The sequence below is a fragment of the Schistocerca serialis genome, chromosome 11, assembly GCF_023864345.2.
Source record: "Schistocerca serialis cubense isolate TAMUIC-IGC-003099 chromosome 11, iqSchSeri2.2, whole genome shotgun sequence".
NCBI classification, from domain to species: domain Eukaryota; kingdom Metazoa; phylum Arthropoda; class Insecta; order Orthoptera; family Acrididae; genus Schistocerca; species Schistocerca serialis.
The window spans coordinates 169,068,919-169,095,345 of record NC_064648.1 but is presented as its reverse complement, the minus strand read 5'-3'; the positions used below and the strand labels follow the sequence as shown (position 1 = coordinate 169,095,345).

Below are 26,427 nucleotides of genomic sequence, written 5' to 3'. Positions count from 1 at the left end.
CAACGAAAGTGAGAAACAGAAGCTTAAATAATGGTGAAATTGCTAAAGTAATACAGGCACAAAATCTTTAGTACTTACTAAAATTACATCATGCACTGGAGAATAATAAAACAATTATGCCAAAAGGCGTCGTCAATAATTAAAATATCATCTCCATTTGTACAACATGTGTAATGGGCACAGGATCAAAGCGAACAGTTTAACAATGTTACTTCGCCTATGAACTATTGAGACACGAGTGTGAAGGCACTAAGGCTGATTGTTTCGCCGAGAGAGGGCACTTGCATGTGCCACACTCGCGCATATTACAATCCATAAATACATACATAAGCGCATCAAAATTACTAAAGGTTGTGTTAATTCAAACTTTGTCTTAATAAATAAAACGTATCACACCAATTAAAGACATTTATGTAAAATAGAAATATAGAACCAAATTTACTTGTGTCCTAGTGTCAAACAGATAAAGCTTGCGCTTGGAACATCTAACGAGAGAGGGCACTACTGTAAGGCGCGAGAGTCTCGCGTAACGTAGGCAGTGAAATACATACTAGCGAAACAACCAAAATGTTATAATAAAACGAAACCGTCTGTCATTATGAATAAAACATAGTAGTCAATTAACCACACATACACATTGAAATTCATAACTAACAAACATCACAATATGTAGAATCCCAACAAGACAGGAAAAGCACATTTCACTGGCATAACAAGCAAGAAAATAACTCTTAGTCAGCCAGACTATATTACATTAAGGCAATGAGGGGTTTGAAACCGTCTAAAAAATTTTTGTTTCGAAGCTGCACCTGTTCATTAAGAACAAAACCATCTTTTAGAGACAGATGCTTGAAAATCTCTAATTCTTCGAGCAAGTCTAGTTTGTAACCTTTATTAGCTTCATGAAGCAGCTCTACGTCGTCCAGTTCACTTGGCGTGTGCTGTAAGAGCCATAGATGTTCAGCAAAGGTGGAATTATATACGTTTTCCCCATTTTTACCTAACCTGTGTTCTTTATACCTAACTTTAATGGGTCTACCTGTCTGCCCTATGTAATAGTTTGGGCAGTCGTTACAAGTAATTTTGTATACACCGGACTTAGTGCTGAGTTCTTCTCGTGTTCCAATATTATGAATTACTCTACGTTTGAGGCTATTATTTACGGAAAAAAGCAACTCTATAACCGTACTGTTTCTGTAAAAGTCTTTTTATCTTATATGAAACGTTCCCTAAAAATGGAATAGAAATAAAGTTATTACTCTCATAGTTTTTTGCCCTGTTATCTCCTAAAGTAGAAAATTTTACAGCTGTTTTTTTCTTAGCAATTTGGTCAATTAATTTAGGGTCGTATCCATTGTTAGTAGCTATTGATTTTAATAAAGATATTTCATTCTCAAAACAATTCTGTGCTAAAGGTGTGCTCACAGCGCGATGAACTGCAGAATGAAAAAAGGCGATCTTGTGAGTTTGAGGATGACAGGAATCTGCTGGAATAATATTATCAGAAAAAGTTTCTTTACGGAAAATGTCGAAGCTAATAGTGTTACCCGATAACTTAAGTTTCAAATCAAGAAAATGGAGTTCTCTCTTGTTATTTTGTATCTCTTTTGTAAATTTCATTTTCTCGTGGAAACTGTTGAAAACGTGAAACAGTTGTTGTAGATCTTGGTCACATCCTTGAAATAGTATGAGTATATCATCAACATAACGAGCATAAAAAGAAATCTTATTGCCTAACGTAGGGTTGTTTTTGAAGAAATTTTCTTCTAGTGCATTCACAAAGATGTCAGCAAAGATGACAGCTAACGGGCAACCCATGGCTAAGCCGAATGGTTGCTCATACACTTTACCATTAAACTGAAAGTAATTGTAATCTAGTACAACCTGCAGTAGTGACATAAGTTCCGACAACTGTAGCTCACTTAAAGTTTTATGTTGTCGAATGTTACCTTCAATAATCTTAAGAGTGATATCCACTGGAACATTAGTGTATAATTCGGTGTCAAATGGCGTCTCTCACACTGTTTAGTGAAGTCAATAGCCATACCTGTTTCAGGATTTTAAATGAGATGTCCATGTATTTCGAAACAGCCTTTGAAACCTGGGCAGGTACATATTTCAAGATTTTAAACATGGCTGCAGCAGAAATCTTACGGTCTCTAATTAGCCTACGAGGCCAAAAAAAGAGCAGACACCAAACGTGGCGGCGAGCCGGCACCGGGGACTACCTGCCGTGGAGCAGGAGCTAATCGTGTCTTCTGCTGAGATAGGTTTCACATTCTGCCTCAGTTCAAATTATCTGAAAACTGTAGTCACCGTATTACTGCACCTCCACGGGGAAGAAAACAGAAGCTGTTCGAACTTTTGTGTATTTTTAACAATTACCACCATTTTGAGCAAGCTGTCAACTTTTGTAACAGTGACTGCACACCAAAATCAAATTCTGGATTCAGTACCTCAGTACTTCCGGCATCTGTTTATTAGTCTCCTTAACATTATAATTTATATTACAAAGTTAATTTGCAACCGACATTTAAGAAATCTCGAAATAAAAATAATGGCTGTAATATGAATTCGTCTGTATGTTTGTCATTACAGAAGAACCCAGAATTTCTTAAGTATATGGAAAGATTATTAATTATTGAGTGGTGTCCTGTTTGTGTCAGAGCATATGTTTCCAAACTAGAGATAATAAATGAGATGAGGTCTCTAAATTCATTTTAAACCCACCAGTGGATCCTCCAACATCAACTTTAAACACACAGTCTCCGTACACACTAGCAGTCGGCTTGCCAGTCTCCGTAGCTGTCTGTTTAACAGAAGACCCGTCACTCGAGTCTGCTGTCCAGGGCAAGTGGACTATGCCAGCATACAAAGGAGAGCAAGTACGCATATTGACTTCTCTCTCTCTCTCTCTCTCTCTCTCTCTCTCTCTCTCTCTCTCTCTCTCTTTCTTCTTTGTTTGTGTGTGTGTGTGTGTGTGTGTGTGTGTGTGTGTGTGTGTGGTGTGAGAGAGAGAGAGAGAGAGAGAGAGAGAGAGAGAGAGAGGGGGGGGGGGGGGGGGGGGGAGGGGGCGGGGGGCGGAGCACTTGCTCATCTACCAGTATAATTTGATACTGGGCGATCAAAAAGTCAGTATAAAGAATGAGACTTTCACTCTGCAGCGGAGTGTGCGCTGATATGAAACTTCCTGGCAGATTAAAACTGTGTGCCCCACCGAGACTCGAACTCGGGACCTTTGCCTTTGAAGTTTCAAGTCAGTTGCTGCTGCAGCCATGTTTAAAATCTTGAGATTCAGTATTTGTCTATCAACATTCTCATTTGAAAATTAATGTGAAATTAAAAGAATTTGTTGTTAATTGTTAATGCTGAGAGTCAAACCAGCGACTTTGCCGTTACAGGACCACACACTCAGCCATTGGGGCTCTGTTAAAAGGCTTGAAATGCATCGTACTTAACAGCGCTCCAAAACTTTTCTTTCTGTGTTAGGGAGGTGGTGTCTATGCATTTACCTTCAAATGCTAAAAGTACGAAGAGAATCTGAAGGCGTCTGTAGAAGATCCGACAGTTTGTCAGACTTTGTGTTTGACAAATTATTTGAGAGTTGCCGTTCTGTTTGAGATGTTTGCTGAACATCAGCAGTATTTTGAAATATTGAGGGATTTGCCGACCAATTTGACAAACAAGCTTGACCTTTTTAGGCATGTGTTTATTAAATAATAGCTAGTTGCTTGCCAAACTAATATCTGTAACTTTGAATATCTGGCAACTAGAGCGGATTTCAAGGTTTAAAGTTTATGCCCTGCATTGCACCTTGTACAATGCTCACTAGTGTCAAAATATTTCATGGTGTGATATGTACAGTGTGACAGCTGCTTCAGAAGTGAGGTTAAATTTTACAAATGAGTTGATCATTTACAGAGGCCTTAAGAGGGGCATTTGTAATAGGGATGGTGGTTTTCAGTGGAACAACTGGTTTTCAATTACACCAGTTATTTTCAATTACACCAGTTATTTTCAATTACACCAGTTATTTTCAATTACACCAGTTACTTTCAATTACACCAGTTACTTTCAATTACACCAGTTACTTTCAATTACACCAGTTACTTTCAATTACACCAGTTACTTTCAATTACACCAGTTACTTTCAATTACACCAGTTACTTTCAATTACACCAGTTACTTTCAATTACACCAGTTACTTTCAATTACACCAGTTACTTTCAATTACACCAGTTACTTTCAATTACACCAGTTACTTTCAATTACACCAGTTACTTTCAATTACACCAGTTACTTTCAATTACACCAGTTACTTTCAATTACACCAGTTACTTTCAATTACACCAGTTACTTTCAATTACACCAGTTACTTTCAATTACACCAGTTACTTTCAATTACACCAGTTACTTTCAATTACACCAGTTACTTTCAATTACACCAGTTACTTTCAATTACACCAGTTACTTTCAATTACACCAGTTACTTTCAATTACACCAGTTACTTTCAATTACACCAGTTACTTTCAATTACACCAGTTACTTTCAATTACACCAGTTACTTTCAATTACACCAGTTACTTTCAATTACACCAGTTACTTTCAGTTACACCAGTTACTTTCAGTTACACCAGTTACTTTCAGTTACACCAGTTACTTTCAGTTACACCAGTTACTTTCAGTTACACCAGTTACTTTCAGTTACACCAGTTACTTTCAGTTACACCAGTTACTTTCAGTTACACCAGTTACTTTCAGTTACACCAGTTACTTTCAGTTACACCAGTTACTTTCAGTTACACCAGTTACTTTCAGTTACACCAGTTACTTTCAATTACACCAGTTACTTTCAATTACACCAGTTACTTTCATCTCCAGTATAACCTAACTGTCACAGTCTCTGAAATAACTGATGTTTTGTTTTTCATTACTATTATTACTTTTGAACAATAAATGTAGACATTGCACAAAGACTGAAAAATTTTATGAACCTCTCAGGCGTTTGCATTCATTATACATTTCAAGATACATAGAATCATAAATCAAATAAAATAGGTAAAAAAAGACTTAGTCCGTCCATTTCCTGTTTTTCATGAAAAGTATGGTGAGTTTGAATACTACAAAAAATTGACCAGTATTCTACTAATGATTCAAAGTTAAAAATCAGTCGTAATAGAGGATTGTACCACTACTTGGGCGTTGCAAATAGTCAGTGTTAAAGCGTCAAAACTATGGTTGGGGAAATCTGTTTTTTGTATTAAGTTGTTTCTGGGGGCTACAAGCAGGTGAAGGTATGTCGTGTAGGTACAGGCAGCATATGAACTAATTTCTGGTTTTATCATAAACTATTAATTGTTCGTTAAGTTTTCAATTTATTACTCGTGCCGCATCATCCTCTTTCTTATTATTTCATAGAAATGGCAGAGAAATAATAAGCTTTTATGTAAAAATTGTAGTGTTCTTTTTCCTTTAACTATTTCAAATGAAACAGCTTCCCCCCCCCCCCCCCCCCTCCCCCCTCCCAAATATGTTACGTATTTTTACTTTTTAATGTGAATATGAATAAAGTGACATTTTGCTGACAAAACCAAAACTGCTCTATTAAAACATTCAAATGAACAGTTTAGATAGTGGCCAAAATATAAGAATTTCCAGCCACAATTACATTATAATGGTTAAAATTTGAGTAATGAATGAATGAACCCAAACGGCAAATTATTGTCCAATCTGTTTGTAAATACTGATTTCTATAATGTGTTGACCTGTAGGTTGACCTCCTTTTCACTATCATGCAAAGATGATATCCTATCTTTCAGAACTCACAAGGTGCCCTACCAAACTTGTTCTGTGGAGAAAGAAAAAAAAGAAAGAAAGAAAAATACACTACTAGCCATTAAAATTGCTACAAACACGAAGATGACATGCTACAGATGCGAAATTTAACTGACAGGAGGGAAGATGCTGTGATGTGCAAATGATTAGCTTTTTCAGAGCATTAACACAAGGATGGTGCCGGTGGTGACACCTACAACGTGCTGACATGAGGAAAGTTTCCAAGATTTCTCATACACAAACAGATTTCTCATACACAAACAGATTTCTCATACACAAACAGATTTCTCATACACAAACAGATTTCATTCATACACAAACAGTCATTGCCTGGTGAAACGTTGTTGTGATTTCCGACTTTGATGATGGTCGGATTGTAGCCTACCGCGATTGCGGTTTATCGTATCGCGACATTGATGCTTGCGTCTGTCAAGATCCAAATGACTGTTAGCAGAATATGGAATCGGTGGGTTCAGGAGGGGTAATACGGAACGGCGTGCTGGATCCCAACGGCCCTCGTATCACTAGCAGTCGAGATGACAGGTGTCTTTTCCGCACGGCTGTAACGGATCGTGTAGCCACGTCTCGATCCTAGAGTCAACAGATGGGGACATTTGCAAGGACAACAACCATCTACATGAACAGTTCGACGACGTTTGGCAGCAGCGCGGACTATCCAGCTCGGAGACCGTGGCTGTGGTTACCCCTTGACACTGCATCAACAGACAGGGAGCGCCTGCAACGGTTTACTCGACGATGAACCTTGGTGCACGAATGGCAAAACGACATTCTTTCGGATGAATCCAGGTTTTGTTTACAAGCATCACAATGGTCGCATCCATGTTTGGCGACATCGCGGTGAACGCACATTGGAAGCGTGTATTCCTCATCGCCATACTAGCGTGATGGTATCAGGTGCCATGGGTCAAGAGTCTGTCACCTCTTGTTCGCATTGATGGCACTTTGAACAGTGGACGTTACATTTCAGATGTGTTACGGCCCGTGGCTCTACCCTTCATTCGATCCCTGCGAAACCCTACATTTCGGTAGGATAATGCACGACCGCATGTTGCAGGTCCTGTACAGGCCTTTCTGGACACAGAAAATGTTGCCGTTCTGGACACAGAAAATGTTCGACTGCTGCCCTGGCCAGCACATTCTCCAGATCTCTGAATAATTGAAAACATCTGGTCAATGGTGGCCGAGCAACTGGCTCGTCACAATACGCCAGTCACTACTCTCGATTAACTGTGGTATCGGGTCGAAGCTGCACGGGCAGCTGTACCTGTACACGCCATCCGAGCTCTGACTCAATGGCCAGGCGTATCGAGGCTGTTATTATGGCCAGAGGTGGTTGTTCTGGGTACTGATTTCTCAGTATCTATGCACCCAAATTGCGTGAAAATGTAGTCACATGTTAGTTCTAGTATAATATACTTGTTCAGTGAATACCCTTTTATCACCTGCATTTCTTCTTGGTGTAGCAATTTTAATGGTGAGTGCACATTTGCATTTTCAGCTGTTTCGAATATTTAGTTTTCTGTCTACAGTTGAAAAGGTCGTACGTGTTTGCTAGTAGCAGAGAGCAAGCAAATACCAAAAGATTGCAGTTATTCTGAAGTAAAATACTCGTCGGTCGGTCGGTTTTTCTCGTCCCTAGTCTGTAATGCCCCCTTGTCAAGTGGAAAATGTAAATAACTAAATTATACTGAACTTCAGTGGACACGTGCATTTACCGAGCCCCGCACTCCTGTTTCAGTGCTACAATTGCGAGAGCGAGGCCATCTACCACTGCTGCTGGAACACGGCGTACTGCAGCATCGACTGTCAGCAGCTGCACTGGCAGAAGGAGCACAAGCGCTTCTGCCGCCGCAAGCGCTAGACCGCTGCCTGGGCGCACGGCAGACCCGGACGCGTCGCCTCAGACAATGCTGCAGCTGCTTCGTGTAGTGTGCTCTGGCTGCGGCCGGGCTAGCGACGCGCCGGGGAAGGAGCTGCGGCCCGAGTGTGCCGCCACTGTGCTTATACCGAGTACTGAGGGTGGAGTCTGTTTCGGCAGGCGACGTGGTGGTGCGCCACACTCTGGAGCAGTCAGTGTTGCGTAAATTTTTATTACAATATTTCCTCGTAACAGGGTGCACAGACTCTGTAGATTGTCAGAGTGACAAATTCTGCCGCATCGGCTGCCGGCAGGTGGGTTAAAGTTTCGGTTTATTTTGTTTCCGTTACTGCACATTTTGGTTAGTAGAGGCTCGGCCAGACTTCACTGTCGATATAGAACTACAGAGAGCGTATGTTTGTCATTCTGTGACTTAGAAATTGCTCAAACTTGAGGCGGAGTATCTCAGCTTTGATGAGTTATTGTTATTATTTTTATTATTTCTGTACAGGTCCTGTTGGACCACAGAGTGCAGGTTTTTTCCCATGTTGTCCATCAGTTTACCTTTTGGCCGAACAGTTTTCTGTTTACTTCTTCCATTGCTTCTGTCTGGGCTCTACCTAGGTCCTCTTTAGATTGTCAGATCTGCGGTATATTCTTTAATCTACCTATACGAGTGATATTCTACACGGACCTTTGAAAATGTTTGTCGGAAACAGAAGGGAGGGTGCCCGTTTCTCGGCAGCTGGTCTGGCAGAACGTTATCGATCTGATAGTTATTACAGCTCGTCTGAGACCGAACGCCACTGTAACTGCAATTTCTTGCTAGTTTCACACATTTTGTAAACCTTTGTGCAGATTTCTTCTTGCAAAGTGGGTACGTCTCGTAAGTTATAAGTACTGCTGACAGGACTTTTTCAATTCCACCGAGTGATTGTGTGGAGCCCAGGTCTGTCGTTATACAGACCAGTAGTCACAGCTATTCAGAAAAAATTGAAATTGTGAAATTGAATATGCTTCTTTTCTGGCCAAGGATGGTGCGGAAAATAGTAGCAGATTGTTTACAAATGACACAGTTGTACGGGTACCAAACGAGAGAGACAGGATTTTCCTAGAGTTTTGCGGTGAGCTCGCCCTTCGCTCATTTCTACTTTCTGTCTCCGCTGTATAATTTATCTCTGTGGTAATGTAAATAACACGGTCTCGTTTGACACAGTACGAAATTTAAACTGCTGACAATTGCTGTCGATTAATTACCTTTAGTTGTGCAGATTTAGTAAAATGGCACTTGTTACGTTCTGTGACGTACTGCTCTCAGAGTGCACTGATGTTGTGATATGTCTGTTGTTATGTTCAAAATGCACTCTGCACACCACCTCTTTGTACATTTTGTCTGTGTGAGTTGGAAAGATAGGAAGAGCATCGCTTCGTCTCTTTTGTCTGTTCACCTGTCATTCACTATTCTCCTAATAAAACTGAGACCTTTTTTCCTTCCACACGATAGCCGACCAGCTCTACGAGCCTGTGACGTGACCCAAGGTTTCCGTAACTGCAACTGTTTTTTGTGTCTAGAACTTGCAACAGTCTTGTCACAGTACACGTGTAGGCATTCCTTACATTTATAAATCCAGTTTCCCTGTAGCAACTCATCCTTCACTGTTTACCTATGTGAGCCAGTTGTGACTGTGTCTTGAATTTAAAACTGTGAGTGATAGTTATACATGGTCAACATGTAGCCACTGACATTTAAAGTGAAGTGTTGTTGCATTACAGGAAGATATTTTGTTTGGACAATGGGCAAGCCCAGGTGTTTATAACAACAATTATTGTATTTCAAAAAGAAACTATAAAGTCAATAAGCAGTGTAATTTTTTTATATTAGTCAGATGTTTTTTTCCAAAGAATACGCACCCGTGTGTATCGATTTGTGCTCTCTCGTATAAGACACTCTCCGCCGCACACCCGGGACGAGTCTGTCCCCCAGAGCAGAGGTCGGTGCATCCCGGCGAGGTGCCGTTTCGGAGGGATGCCTCGGAGGTGCGGGGGTCCAATTGAATCTGTGTAGATATTTACGTAAGTGCGAACTCGTGAATGTGTATATTTATATTTTTTGAAGCGATGTTTGAAAGGAAGAAAGGAGGAGAATTAGTGTTTGCTTAAGAGCAACAATTGTTGTTGCCCCGAGAATGTGACAATTATGTGATGGACAGTGTCACTGTTATTTTTGAAGTTCTATTTTGCTTGGCCAGAACAGTGAGATTTGTGGGTGTTGTCTCCATTAGGTCAGATGATGTCGGTGCTGTTATGCCATGTGGGGCAGTTGTCCGAAATGGGTGGTACCAGATTGTGTTGCGTATCTATCATCATAGCTATCATCACCACTTCATATGATGATGATGATGATGATGATGATGATGATAAATCAAAGTCCTGTCAAAAAGGTTGCCTAATGAGGTTTTTCCTCCATTTTCAGTTTGCATACTGCCTCATCATTAACATTCATCTTTCCATTCTTAAATAAACAACATGACTGTTCGTACGTGGCACGAATTTTATGATGTAATGTTAACTGCATTGAGATCTTTTGCTACTAGGAGCAGCATTACATAGCAGATTTCACATTCGGCAGGATTTTAAATTGCAGCGCTTATTTTGAAAGGCTACTGTTAGCGAATAACAAGCGACTTTCCTTTCTCACTGTTGCAGCGTAACACACTACACCAAAACAGAGGTTATTTTCTGGATATTCCTTGTTAGTAGAACATCACAGGCAGGAGAGGTAACAGTGAACGGCTTGTGAGGTTATGGGTTATTAGTAAAAGTTGTATGAAAACTATGAAGAGGAGACAAATGTTAATTGAAATGCAAACTTGTTTCTGCCGTATATACTCATCTACTTCTCTTCCATTCTGTTGTAAACTGCTTTTTAAGTGTGGTCCTGTGGTGTTTTTGCAAAGCATGTGTCATTGTTATTATTATTATTATTATTATTATTATTATTATTGTTATTTTTACTTTTTAATCTCTTTAATGATGATGATCTGGAACCATATAACTACTTTCTTTGTCGTTTCCTATTTTCCCAGTACTCCTTCATCTTCTGTCTCTTGACTTCTTAATACGGTCTTTTGCCCATATTGTTCTTTTTTCTCATATCTTCTGCTTTGAAAGCCTTCTAAATTTACTACGTTATTCTTAAAAAAAGTTTCCCATTGTTGTTTGCGAACTGTGATGTTTTTTGTTGTTCTTCTCTCGTTTTTATGCTATTGTTGTTCCTTTTTCCATAAATACATCAATATTTTGTTTCATTAACCAGTTCTCGTTTATTTGGTAGAAGTGTACAAAAAAAGTTAATTTTTGCTTTGCCATTACTTCTCATTTTCCAGCCATGTGTAATTTAAATTGCACTCATTATTTTTCTAATTATCTGTCTTTCAAGCACCTCTCTTCTTTCCTGCTTATAGTTCATCGTTACCATTTGTGTGTATATGTTAATTCCATTTTATGAGGTTGTAGCATCTATTGCAAATTTTTCTAGCCCATTTTGCTGTACAGTTTCTCGAAGATATTTAAATTAATTATTTCTCTTTATTTTTACCTGTCTGTTTTTCTGTGTACTTTGGCGCATTTGTTGTAATTGTCATGAATTTGGCTTTCTCTGTTGAAATTTTGGAACGACTTTTATTTGCTATTTTTTTTCCAGAAGATTTATTTGAGTAACTGCTTCTGTCAGATTTTCTGAAAGTATTGCAAAATTGTCTGTAAAAAGGTTGATTAATTCTCTTGGTTCCATTTCTTTTCTTTCTCAGAATTATTGATCCAGTTTTATCCTTTCTTCTTCTTCTTCTTCTTCTTCTTCTCCTCTCTCTATGTCTCGGTTCCAAATTCCAGATTCTTACTTTTTTCCTTCTAAAACACATTTACACAGTAAAGGTGATAAACTGTCTCCTTGTCTAACACCAGGTTTTATTTCAAAGGGCTGAATATTTCTCTCGTGAATTTCACTTAAGATAATTGATAATGTATTTGTTGGAGTTTCACTAATTGTGTTTACTAATCTCACTTCAACACTAATTTCTCTAATGATTTTGTCTATTATTTCTCTGTCTATCAAATCAAATACTTTCTTGAAATAAGTAAAAGATACCATAATAGATTTGCCGGTTAACATTCCCTGGCACGATTATTGATTTTAAATTTAAAAAATATGTTCTGTGTAATATCTTTCCTTTTGAAAGTCACCCTGATATTCTCCTAGTTATTTGTCTAAAGTTTCTTCAATTCTGTTCGGGAGAATTTTTTGATGATATTTTATATGCCACAGGCAGAAGTGTAATTGTCGACAAGTTGCTTATCTCTCTCTCTCTTTATGCAGCAGATTTATTAATGCTATTTTCCACTCTTATGTTATTGACTCAACAGTGGTAATCCTGTTAATAACACAACAATGGTAACCCTGTTAATGACACAAAGCAGCATAAGATTCCTGGATCTAAGATTTTTGTTATGATAGTTTAAAATGTGTTTTGCATATTCCTTATCTTCATCAGATGCCTTTCTTCACCTATCTTTTTCAGGACTTTTTCATATCATACTTTACTCGCCTACTTAGTTATTAAACAATGGGAACTCCAGGTAGGAATATCAACAATATAGGAAGACAGATTGCTACTCATCGTAAAAAAGACACATTAAGTTGCAGACAGGAACGATGAAGACACTTCTGTAAAATATACTTGGAAGGAGAGACAGCATTGGTCGTATTTTTTTGTTTTATTAACCGCAAAATCGATTTTCGGTCACTAAGCGACCGACCTCAGTGCTGTAATATACAATTTAAATTGGTAGGCACTGGTGTCAACAAGCTTAGAGCGATTGCATAAACTCGTGTGATCGCTCTAAGCTTGTTGACACCAGTGTCTACCAATTTAAATTGTATATTACAGCACGGAGGACGGTCACTTAGTGACCGAAAATCGATTTTGCGGTTAATAAAACAAAAAAATATGACCAATGCTGTCTCTCCTTCCAAGTATATCCATTATCTGGTCGTGGTGCACAGGACACTCCAAGGAGTCGCCAATCAACTTCCATAAAACACACACACACACACACACACACACACACACACACACACACACACACACACACACGTTCACTGCTGGTGCTTCCACATATCGGACAATTGTCAGGCAGGGCACTTCGACATTTTCTGAACCTGCAGCAAGGAGATTTTCTAAAAAAAGAAATACGGGAAAAAAATGTAACACAATTTCTTTTGTAGCGAGTCGAGGCATAAGTAGTTGTTTTGAACATAGAGTTTAGCTGTCATTTTAGGAGTAGTAGAGGGTAGTCACTTATGAAAATATTGTATGTCGGTCGTTGTACCTATGATTAGAGGTAGAGAAATATTTATATTTGCCATAGCAGTTTGTGCACGGATTTTGAAAAATTAAAAAAGTAAAAAAGGGGAGAGAGAGAGAGAGAGAGAGAGAGAGAGAGAGAGAGAGAGAGAGAGAGAGAGAGAGAGAGAGAGAGGCAGAAGGCAAGGAGGGAATTTGGATTGTTTCAGAAGATGGGAATTTGTTATGAAATTTATAGACTCGGATGCGCACGGCATTGCTGCTTGTTAATTTTTGACTCGTAATTGTGGCATCGTTCACTTGGTGACCCGGTGGATGTACGGTTTTGGCAGTGTTCTTCTGACACCTGAGCTATTTCAGGAATGATTGATAACCAAACAGCAGTAATGAACACACCTGCAAGAGTTTACAGGGTTAGTGTTCGGGAGAATGTTATGGCATTGTGAGTTCTTGCTGTGCTCCCCACTGTGATATCGAGTGTTCTGCCTGTCTTCGGCTCTTTCCATGCAACTGTGCTCTCTGGGCCAGTCACTCCCCCCCCCCCCCCCCCCCCCCTCCACCTGTTCTCATCTTTTTGTACGGGAAAACCTGCTAATTTCCCATGTGGAGACTGCTGTAGGTACTAATATGGAGTGCCAGGAAAAAAGATAGATAAGAACTAGAAGAGATTTTATATGAATTAGGAGCTATTAATTTGTGAAATGAATGCCAAAATACAGAAAAAAGAACTATGGACAACTGAAATTAAAAAAAAAGTAATATTTTGTGCACACTATACTGATATTTTCCTGCACCTGTCATTGGTCAGAGGCAACTATACTGGTTTTTAGACTAGTTGTAGTTTATATTAAAACAACATAGGTATTTATGTCATATCTTTGACTACCGAGAATGCTCTCTGGGTTATTTTACAATAGTGATTTCTTGGTTAAATGTTTATGAACTGTAGGTGTGGATAAAATAATATTCGTATATGTGAATTTACTTTCGATGCTGCATGTGCTCTTTTATCCAGATTAGGCCACAAACTTTTAATTTAATACTGAAGAACAAAATTCATCCCCAAGCTTAGTAATTTGTCGTAATCTAGTTTCAATATATTTTCATTTTCTATTGGTGCCACAGATAACATTCTGTATATTAGTGAGTGTACTTCCATGTAGATCATCTTAGTCTAAAACAAAAATTAGAGTTTTCAAAAAATATGGGCAAGGCAAATTAATTTTCTCTGTTCTTCGATAATTGCTCCAATTAAACTCTCTTCACTTCAACCTGAGGTCGTTTCCGGTATTAAAAAAATGTAAGTTATCGTAATAGATGACGGTCAGATATACAGTACTTCATAGGGAACTGCATTACATAAATTGTAGTGAGTTACTGCCACATTCTACTCTACTGAAATTGAAAAATTGAAATAGCAGCATTCTTTCTAGCAGGTACACTTTTTTAAATAAATATTCACAACTCCATTATATTCATTTTGAAATGTAATCTCTTTCCACCAATTTAATTTCTTCAGCGAATATACGTGATGTTATGCCACACACATCAAATGTACGACGTTATACGATTGTAGGTTGTTGCGGCTGAAGACAAAAAGTGACTTACTTGAAGCTGAAATCCAGATATTCTTTTTCCCCATATCAACAAAATTATTACATTATCAGATAATAAATGCAGCAAAGAACATCCACAGTGATGACGGCTTATTCTTCCGGGGCACGACTGTCTGTGACGTGACAGCGATATCTGGTTCTCCGCGTGCCGGACCCCGGTCAGAAAGCTCGCCAATGTTGTGCCTGCTTCCACTTGTGTACTAAACAATTAAAGACAGGCAAATTGTAGAGGCATATTTATCATTACGAATTGATGTTCGTAGAATGAATAATGTGTTCCGTATGTCGTGAATGGGTCTTCGAACCCGGACACGCAGTAATCTCAATATATGTCAGCACAACACGCACTTTGGTTTTGCCTTTTTGTGGGAGACTTACTGATTATTACATTTTTGCCGTACAAGTGACATACCGTATCCAGGCAGCCTGCTGCTGCTCTGTGACAATGTGGAAAGCATTACTGTGTCTTTGGTTGTCCTTTCTTCTATCCTCTGTATTTTGACTTGTTACTCGGCACGTCAAAATGCCGTCTTTCGTCATTGATAGTTGACCATTATCGTCTCAGTTTGGACGTTTGCTCCGGCTGCTATTGTTTTGATGTCGGTAGCACTGCCATAGTTTTTGAAAGAAATCTATTACCCAAAGTAATAAGTTGTCCACTGCATGTAATAGTGAGTATTATTGGTTCAGATTGTAAAATCGGTGTTACTTGTGGGTCGTGAGAAATGTCTCTGTACATGCTGTTTACTTTTTGAAGCTCTGCTAACAATTAAGCTTTCAGGATTGTTACCTAAATTCACATGGATACAATTCGTATATTTATCGTTGAACAGTGTCAGTGTCCTGTAGTCTTAAATACCAGTGACCAATAGATGTGTGACAGTCACATAACCCCAGTAACTGTAAGTTTGTCACTGTAACGTGCAATGCGTTTATGTGAAACAAACTGATCAGAACACACAGAAATACAATTGAGTCTCACAAATTTAACACACAGTTACAGAAATAATTATATCTGTTGACAGATTTTATTAAATTCTGCCATAATCCAGTGGGGAACTTTGCATCAGTCACCTTACAGCAAGAAGCAGTTTGTGGAGTGTGACCCGAAAGACTCACCTCTGTATGAGGTGTTTGGTATGCCGTCTTTCCCATTCTGCGTGTGATTTGCTTCCACTTAGTCCTCTGTTTGACTTGTTCCTTTTTCAGCTAAAATATCTTTCAGTTCTTGTCTTGTTATTTCTCTGGCAGTTTCCAGTTATTTCACCCCATTGTTACAACTGTAGATGCCGAATGTTAATGTCCAATGTTCACACGAGAAGGAAGTAGCAGTTTTGCTTTCCCCTTCTGCCTGAAGTGGAAAATGTGTCATAACAGAATTAAAAATCTCTCCGTACACTTCGCGACAGTTCCTGCCTCGCTCGTACGAGTTTCAGCTCACGAGAACGTGGCGGATGTCTGTGACCGTACTGCCCTTTGATCTGCCATTCATTAGTACGTGAATCGACACAGTTCTGCCCTCGGTTAATTTCCGACTACTAAATTTGTCTGCCCTAATCTTTATTTAGACTACCCTTTCTCCCGTAACGAAGCAGGCAGAGTAGAGATTTTTGTGTGTTGCTTTCTCGTGCGATTCATTCTAGAACTCGCACTTGACTCGAGTGAAAAGGTAAAGCTTGCGATCTTAGCACCTGTATCTGATATGTATATATGCACAGTGTTGAATATTGTTGAAATGTTGTAGTGAACTAGTTCCTTCGTATGATTTCAGTGGAAAATTTACTTGTGTTAGGTGTTTCCATTTGTTAATCATTTATATACTGAATTGTTAGATTATGTTGTACTGAGTAAGGAAAAAGATAGCAGCCATGGCTAATGATTCTTTATGAACATGATGTGCTAGTTGTTTTGTGCATTTGCTTATCAGCAGTGTGTATTGGTGTGCCCCAAATTTCTGATTCCATAAATATTTGTACTGTATATCTCTTTCTTTTTTGTAATCGCCCTACCTGGTATGTAACAAATGAATCAATAAAGAGCTATTTGTGTGTTAAATAGATTTATTGTTGTACCACTGCTCTCCTCTTTTCCCCTTTGCAGCCTTTGTATTCTGGAGTACCACCCACTGCAGTTCGATACTCCTGGTCTATAGTCCCATTAAAATTACTCGATAGTTGACACTTCACACTTTGTAGCAGGTTTCATTCAGGCAGAGCCCGAACTGTTTGCTGCCATAACAATTGGGCAGTTCTCTTCCTATTTCTTATCTAGCATTCTTTGTTGATGTGTTTGGATCCCAAATCATGGGATTGGTACTTTTATTTCCTATTTAATCACAAATGATAACCACACACATGCGCACGCACGCACGCACAATGGGTGCATATTAACGTGTTGTGTTGAAGGTAACAGGTTCGAATCTCGTTAAATGCAGCAAAATTATTTTTTGTTTCTAAACCTAATGAAAAGACTTTCATTATTATTTTTATTAAATTAATTAATTGATTGAAATGTAATTTTTTATTTACAGTTCTTTGCCTTGTCATTTTCATCACCATACTGACATTTTTATTTGCTCCTATTTTTTTCTTTTTTCGTTTGTAACCTGCGTGTGCCACGTATAACCTGGAACCGAGTGCCAATGAGAGCTGCTCGTCATTTGGTGACACCGCAGCTCGTGTAACTGGTGTGAAACTTCTTCCAGGTAACCGATGATAGCCAGAGATTACACTTTGTGTTTTAGTACTGAAACTAAAATTTACCTGTCTCGAGTTTGCTCACGGAGGTTAGCTTTAATCTCTGTGAACTAACTGGTTGCTATTTCAGTTCTGCTGCAGATTGTTAATTGCCATTTTCTCGGATACATTTTGCGTAATAAAGTTGTGGTTAGGTTAGCGCACAAGGTTAAATTCAGGGCTACAAAACACATCATCCACCACAGTTCACTCATTGGTCATTTAAAATATTGTGTATCTGACATAGCTATCTTGAGTGACACGTATAACCTAGTGGGTAGTTGATGTAGCAAGTGACATACAGCAGCTATCGTGTAATTTTAATCGGACTTCAGATCTTTTGTACAAACAAAGCTACTGTCATAAACTTTTTTTATTGGAAAATAATATTGCAGGTTGGCTGACAGAGGTATATTGTGTGTTTGCATATTAGTTGCAAAAAAAGATGCTAGTTACAAAATTTTAATTATCATGTTAATACATACAATGTTATGATATTTAACCAATTATAAGATGTATTTTTTTTTCTCAATTTTGTTATTCGAAAAATACAAGATTGTCTTGGATTTGCAGGTTTATCGTTGCTGCTGAGGTCAACATTTTTACGTTGTTTAATACAGTATATAGGTGTTGCCTTATATTTACAGATGAAGTTTTGGCTATAGAGGTCAGGTGCAGTTTTATTTGGAAGGGCAGAGCAGGTAAACAATACATCCATTCGAATGGGCCGGAGATTTCTCGACACGTCGAAGTGTTCGTCCCTGTTCCAATAATTGTGTCATTTGACTCGCACGATGCCAGTGCAAAAAAATGTGAGGTTCAAAATGGTTCAAATGGCTCTGAGCACTATGGGACTTAACATCTGAGGTTATCAGTCCCCTAGAACTTAGAACTACTTAAACCTAACTAACCTAAGGACATCACACACATCCATGCCCGAGGCAGGATTCGAACCTGCGACCGTAGCAGTCGCGCGGTTCCGGACTACAGCGCCTAGAACCGCATGGGCACCGCGGTCAGCAAAAATGTGAGAAACAACAAACTAGTCACTACAACAATCTTTTGCTCTGCTTAAAATTTGACAGTTTTGTGAAACACTGGAGCAAATAGTGTTGAACTCTATCAACTTAAAAACTCCAATTGTATTTGAACAGCTCTGTAAAAAACTTTGTACATGTATTTGTGACATATTTTCTAGCTCCCCCCATAACTGGAACCTCAGAAGACGCCTCATATTTGGAAGAAATTGCCAAATATTTGTAACATAGAAGATATAAATTTCTGAGCTGCAGTATTAGGAGCAGCATAAAAATGGTCCGAAAATCAATGTATTTTTTTTTTCTCTGTGTATTATCAAAATGTGGATAATAAGTAGAATAAATGTAGAATACGTATAATGTTATTTTTTTAGGCAAATGCTTTGTCAATAAAATAGTTTGTCGAACAGAAACAATAGTAAAGATTGCAGAATATCTCATTTATTAAAATGACTCGTTTCGGGACATTTAAACGGCTATCTTCAGGTTGTGAGCACTGTAAAGAAATTAAAGTGCTCGTTAATTAGGGAAGTCGGCCTTCACGTAACATTTACAAAAGCTCAGAAATACTGTGGCGTGATGATTACCCGTTTGGCTGCAGCTGACAACGTGTCGTCAGTTGCATGTGGTCAGAGCTGCTAAAGGCTGTTCTGGCACAGCTTAGATAGCATACGAAGGCTCGAGCATTTGCTGCAATATCTCAGCTATAGCCAGTGAGAACAGAACTTAATGTAAAAAATGTTAAAAAGTTGTGAATAAAATGTAAAAATAATAAGAGAGTTGTGCACTGCTAAGGCAGAGCTTTAGGACCTCCTACCTAATACCCATTATGTCTATCTTTGGCACAGGTATCACGGTGATCCATCATGATGTGGGAGCAGTGAGGCCTCGGTAGGGAGCTGGCAGCCCCCCCCCCCCCCCCCACACACACACACACACACACACTCATCTAATTCCTGTAAATTGCGGGTCGGAGGGTGATGAGCTCTGACGCCAGGTTCAATTATCCCAGATGTGTTCGACCAGATTGAGATCTGGCGAGCTGGGGGCCACCACTTCAATTGGAACTCGCCACTGCATTCCTCCGACCACTCCGTCGTGCCCCTGGCCTCGTGACACGGTGCATTATCTAGCTGAAAAATGCCAATGCTGTCGCAAAATGTGACCGTCCCGAAGTGGTTTATGCGGTCTGCGACCGGTGTACGGTACTCCTCGATTGTCACAGTGCCTTTCACGAGCTCTGGTACATCCTCGGAAGCCCACACGAATGTTCCCCGGAGTACAGTGGAGCCGCCGGCAGATTATCTCCGTCCAGCGGTACGGGTGTCGAGGAGCCGTTCCCCCCGGAAGGTGACAGATCGCGCCATCCCGTCGGCACGGTGAAGGTGGTGTCGCGATTCGTCAGACCGTGCAGTCCTCTGCCACTGTCGCGACGTCTAGCACCGACGGTCACGAGCCAGATTCGGTCGTCGTAGCTGACGTCGCGGTGTTGAAGTCGGCACGTGCGCGGGTCTCCAGCTGTGGGGGGCCCGTCGTTAACGGTGTTCGGTGCGCGGTGTGGTCAGACCCACTCGTACTCTGTCCGGCATTAAAGCCGTATGCCGAGCCTGTGACATCCGACATCTGCAGTGAGGGGCCAGCCCCATGACTTCTGGACTCGGTTTCGCCACTTGTCGAGGACGGGCCACGGCACAGCTCGAAAACTTGACAAGCCGTGCAGTTTCAGAAATGCTCGTGTCGAGCCTCTGGGCCTTCACACTCTACCCTCGGTAAAACTCAGATTGCTTGTACCTTCCGTGTTCTACACAGGGACGGCACATTCACCGATACTAGGTGACACTGCTGTCGTGCGGATGGGTTTGTATCGATAGTAGGTCGGTGGTCGTAATATTCTGGCCAGTCGTTGCACGTATACAATTGTACAAATGTAACTGTTCAAACGAGTAATAAGTCTTCAATAATTCTGCTATAATTTTATGAAATACTTTAAAATAGAAATGCCATTGGAAACATTTGTCACATCATCTTCTACGTTAGATGTGACGCATTTGCAGAAGCATTTTTGGCAATGCGTCTTCAGCTCCACACCGCACGTAATTCGACACGTACTGGGAGCAAGTGTGTTTTTCGGTCACTGTAGTGGCATTTACATCTCAATTTTGTTACTGCATAATTTCGAGTACCAGTATTATAAAGGGTGATTGCTCTGTGTAAAAGCAAAAGTAGTAACTGTGATGTTATAGTTGAGTTTAATGAGACAGAGTAGTGCATATCTTTAATAGTTCCCTTTGTTGCAGTACTAGAGCAAAATTTGGTTTTGCATTAAGTGTGTTTCCTTAAAATCGTATGAAAGTTTCGAGAGTAAATTATCTTCATTCAAATGACAACTATCAACTTTAAAGGTTCCTTGAAAAGTCTCAGTGTAAGAAAAGGAAGTTGGTAAATGTCTCGTCAGTTTCGAATCTGGTTCTATTGAGCAAGTTTCAGTTTTGTTAAAACGTAATTTAAATAACTGTTTCGAGATGATTGGCAACTTTACATTCTCAAAATTTGTCCCATCAGCTGAAACAGTAGATGGTCTAGTTAACTTTCAGGAGGAAGTTCTCGAGGTAAGTTTAGTCACTGTTCTCGATCCTGTGGTGTATGCAGTCACAGTGTTTAATGGAGGATATAAATTATCGAACCGATAATTCGAGATAGGCAGTAAAGTGCAGTGAATACTTTTTGTTGCTATGTACAGTGGCCCAATAGTGTGTCTAATAAACGCACTAGAAGATAGCCAAATTAAAATTCAGTCTGGTAAACAATCAGTCAACATAGTGTTCGAAATGTTAATACTGTTCCGAAAGTATGTGCCACAGAAGGTAGGTCATGCTGCTTCGGACTCTAGTGAATGCGGAAGTAATGAAAACGGTTAATTTGAGAATAGGAAAGAGGGGGTGTTCCTTTGAGTGATCAATTTTCTGACTGGTCTGATGTGGCAGGCCACAAATTTGTCTTCTGTCAACCTCTTCATCTCAGAGCAGCACTTGCAACCTAGGTCCTCAATTATTTGCTGGAAGTATTCCAATCTCTGTCTTCCGTTACAATTTTTACCCTCTACAGCTGCCTCTAGTAACGTGGAAGCTATTCCCAGATGTCTTACCAGACGTCCATTCGTTCTGTCCCTTCTTCTCGTCACTGTTTTCCAGATACTCCATTCGTCTCTGATTCTGCAGAGGACCTCTTCATTCCTTACCTCATCAGTCTACCTAATTTTCACCATTCTTCTGTAGCAGCACATCCCAAATGTTTCAATTCTCATCTTTTCCAGTTTTCTCACATTCCGTATTTCACTATCGTACAGTGCTGTGCTCAAAACGTACATTCTCAGAAATTTCTTCCTCAAATTAAGGCCTATATTTGATACTAACAGACTTCTCGTGGACAAGAATGCCCTTTTCTCCAGTGCTAGTGTACTTTTTGTGTCGTTGCTCTGTCTGTTACAGTTTATTTTGCTGCCTAGGTAGCAGAATTTCTTAACTTTCCCCTGCTTCGTGGTCTTCATTTCTTGTGCAAGTTCCTCACTGTTCCAATTTCTGGTACTTGTCACTACTTTCGTCTCTGTCTGTATTCTGTACCAGTTAGACTATTCATTCCATCCAGCAGATCCTGTGATTCTTCTTCACTTTCACCGAGGGTAGCACGTCGTCGGTGAATCTTATCCTCGAAATTTAACTCCACTCTGGAACCTTTCTTTTATTTCTATTATTGCTTCCTCAGTGTACCGGTTGAACGACAGGAGCGAAAGACTGCATCTCTGCCTTATACCTTTTTTAATCCGCGCAGTTCGTTCTCGGTCTTCCCCTCTTATTTTTCCCACTTGGCTCTCGTACATATTGTAAAGGCACTAGAGAGGCAGTTCTGATGTTGTGGTCAATAATGGAGACGAGACTAAACAAAAATACACTTTCGTAGGATTTGTCAACTTGGAAAAAGAATTCGATAATGTAAAATGGTGCAAGACTTAGAAATCCTGAGAAAAATATGGGTGAGCCACAAGGAGAGATGATATACAATATGTACATGAATGGGATCCAGTCTACAAATCTGTAGTAGTGGCATACGTTGAGATTCTCACACCACATGAAGCCGTGGAGAAAAATGGAACAGCCGATTGATACAGTGGAGTATTGTGCACTAATCAATTTTTGGCAGCAGTAGGAAACTCCGGCTAATAAAATCGTCTGGATCAGTCCGTCTCGGCAGCAATATTTTCACTGTTGCTGAAAATGAATTTTCGCACAATGTTCCGCTTCATCGGTGGACTGCATCATTGTCATTTGCTTTCTCTGGCCACATGTTATGCTGCTGTGATGTGAAGGTTGCAGTGGGTACCAGGAGTGCAGGCACGTCGCTGTAAACAAAGAAATAACTGAAACGTCCCGACAGAGTAGAAATGTGTGCACGACTGGGACTCGAACCTGGGACCTTTGCATTTTTATGGCTAGTGCGCTACCGACTGAGCTACCCGAGCTCCACTCACAACCTGCTAGTGTGCCAAACTGCGAGCTGCAGATCACCTGTGTCTACACATACATCTAAATATACGTACATGTCCTGTAAGCCACCAAACAGTGTGTGGCAGAGGGCACTCGGTAGCACTACTGTTCACATCGTCTCCTGTTCCACTCTCAAAGAGCGCGAGGGAGAAACAGATGTCTGTATGCCTCCGTATGAGGCGTAATTCCTAATATCGCATCTTTACAGTACATTGGCAGCAGCAAAATTGTTCGGCAGGTAGCTTCGATGCGAATTACTGAAGCATTTATCTAATAATTGCTTGGCGTTCGAACCTACCGGTAATAACAAATGTGACAGCCCGCCTCTGAATTGCTTCAAAGTCGGAGTGGATCCCAAAGCTCGAGAATAGGTCGCACTAGTGTCCTACATGTGATATCCTTTACAAATCTACCACACTTTCCAAAAATTCTCCCAATAAACCAAACTCAGTCATTCACTTTTCCTCTGACAGCATTCACACGCTTGTTCCGTTTCGTATTGCTTTGCGAGATTACGCCCAGATTTAAATGATGTAAATGTCAAGCGGGACACTAATAATGCTATTCCGAGCATTACGTTTTTCTCCCCTACTCGTCCCAATAATTTATATTTCTACATTTAGAGCTAGCTGTCATTCATCACATCACCTACAAATTTTGTCTAAGTCGTCTTGTTTCCTCTTACAGTCGTTCAGCTTCGACACCTTACCGTACGCCACAGCATCGTCAGCAGATTTTTGCTCCCCCTATCCGAAAGACCATTGATATGTGTAGAAAATAATAGCGGTCCTATCGCACTTCCCTTTGGCGCTCCTGGTAGTACCCTCTCATCTCTGACGAACACTCGCCACAGTCGAGGGCAACGCACTGGGTCCTGTTACTTAAGAAGCCGTAGATTCACTCACATATGTGGGAACCCGTTCCGTATGCATGTGCGTTCTTTAACAGCCCGCAGTGGGGCACCGGGTCAAATGGTCAGGTGGTTGAATGTCGCTTGTGTCGTACGTCTGTACGCGAGATTTCCACACTCCTAAACATCCCTAGGTCCACTGTTTCCGATGTGATAGTGAAGTGGAAACGTGAAGGGACACGTACAGCACAAAAGCGTACAGGCCGACCTCGTCTGTTGACTGACAGAGACCACCGACAGTTGAAGAGGTCGTAATGAGTAACAGGCAGACATCTATCCAGACCGTCACACTGGAATTCCAAACTGCATCGGGATCCGCTGCAAGTACCATGACAGTTAGGTGGGAGGTGAGAAAACTTGCATTTTGTGGTCGAGCGGTTGCTCACACATCACGCCGGTAAATGCCAAACGACGCCGTGCTCGGTGTAAGGAGCGTGAATATTGGACGATTGAACACTGGAAAAACGTTGCATGGAGTGATGAACCACGGTACACAATGTGGCGATCCGATGGCAGGGTGTGGGTATGGCGAATGCCCGGTGAACGTCACCTGCCAGTGTGTGTAGTGCAAACAGTAAAATTCCGAGGCGTCGGTGTTACGGCGTGGTCGTGTGTTTCTGGAGGGGGCTTGCACCCCTCGTTCTTTCGCACGGCACTATCACAGCACAGGCCTACATTGATGTTATGAGTACCTTCTTGCTTTCCACTGTTGCAGAGCAATTTGGGGACGGCGATTGCATCTTCCAACACGATCGAGTACCTGTTCATAATGCACGGCCCGTGCCAGAGTGGTTACGCGACAATAACATCCGTGTAATGAACTGGCCAGCACAGAGTCCTGACCGGAATCCCGTAGAACACATTTAGGATGTTTTGGAATGCCGACTCCATCCCAGGCCTCACCGACCGACATCGATACCTCTTCTCAGTGCAGCACTCCGTGAAGAATGGGCTGCCATTCCCCAAGAAACCTTCCAGCACGTGACTGAACGTATGCCAATGAGAGTGGAAGCTGCCATCTAGGCTAAGGGTGGGCCAACACCATATTAAATTCCAGCATTACCGATGGAGGGCGCCACGAACTTGTACGTCATTTTCGGCCAGGTGTCCGGATACTTATGATCACGTAGTGTACCTCTGTTACAGAAGCAGCCACCAACAGTTTGCCCTAGGTCAACTTCAGTTACCGCCGACACAGTGCACTCACGACTACACGGAACACTGTTATGACGACGACTGACATTTCTGACATATTGAGGACACAGCATAGGTGCCATTTGCTGTCAAATACTTAGAGTGGAAACTAGAGGTTTGGCTAGCATCCATATTTATGTTCAAGCATGCATCTCTCGTGGTGTCTCCGTATTTTTGGCCAACCCTTGTATTTCTGTCAACTATGACCAGTGGTGTAACAAAATTCCAAGAATTTTTCAGTCTCAGAAATTTTTCAACAGAGAATCCGTCGATTATCAGGAAAGAGAGGACTGTTCTGTCGACACCTCATTCGCTGTACACAATTTCGAGCATTATTCGAGGGCACATCAAATGTTTCCGTAATCTATTTTATTTCTTACTTTTAGGCAGATTATTGACAGTTCTTCTTTTATTTTTAAATTTTGCTTTAGTCGAACTGATACTCCCAATTTTTCGCTTTATGCTTGTCGAATACGTTCCAAGCAGGTACATAACTCCACTCTGGTTCGCCGCGAGATGGCAGAGTCTGCGTGAAAATTGTGGTAATGTCTTATGCTTGTGTATGTCACAGTTCATTTAAAATATTGTCTGCAAGAAAAACCGTGAAAAAGGAAATTTAATGGGGTAGGTAGTGCAAGAATACCAATATTCTTAAAAAGTCTCGTACAAGGAGTGCAGTTATCTACTTAGCACAGTAGCCTCGCAGCAAACTTGTGCTAAACAAGCATTTTACTTGCTTAAGTCTCAGTGCTTTATTTTGTGCCGACTCCCTTATCATTCTGTCTTATAACCTGCTGTCCCCTAAGGCGTCTGTACACATGTCCAGGTAGCACCCCACATTCATTGGCAGATCACTAGCTGCCTCCCATAATGTTCTATTTTATTTTTGCACCCTACAGTTTTAAGTATTGCTATTCTTTAGATACTTATTTTCAGCATGTAGCGTAGATATTATGATGCACTTGATTTATGGTTAAGTAGTTACAACGGGCCTTTCGACTAACTTTTCAAAATTTTATGTAATATGTTGTAGGGTTCGGAACTATTTTTTACATGGGCGGTCACAAACATAGAGCATGAGCTCATAAATGTTAATCGGTCAGGGTTCGTTAAAGTGTGTAGAGACAAAAGAAAACACTATTCTAGTTATTACTTATGAAATGTTTCTGAAATAACAAAATAGAGGTGATTCGTTGTCAGGTTGCTACGTAAAAACGTACTCGGCTTATGTACCCCGGTATGGACACACTAACTGACAATTATTAAAATTATTGGAACACGTGAGGCATACTGACCCTAAGACTTATCTTAGAAGC

At 40.5% G+C, this 26,427-nt stretch overlaps 1 protein-coding gene across 1 annotated transcript in view; it reads left to right on the top strand.

The window, feature by feature from the left end:
• Positions 1–10,674, top strand: part of LOC126427254 (zinc finger MYND domain-containing protein 11-like) — a gene marked incomplete in the record, with an annotated part of 213,101 nt that extends 202,427 nt beyond the window's left edge. The window contains 1 exon segment of the mRNA XM_050089512.1: positions 7,596–10,674. Within this exon segment, the coding sequence (XP_049945469.1) occupies positions 7,596–7,718 (123 nt within the window).
• Positions 10,675–26,427: the final 15,753 nt, after the last annotated feature.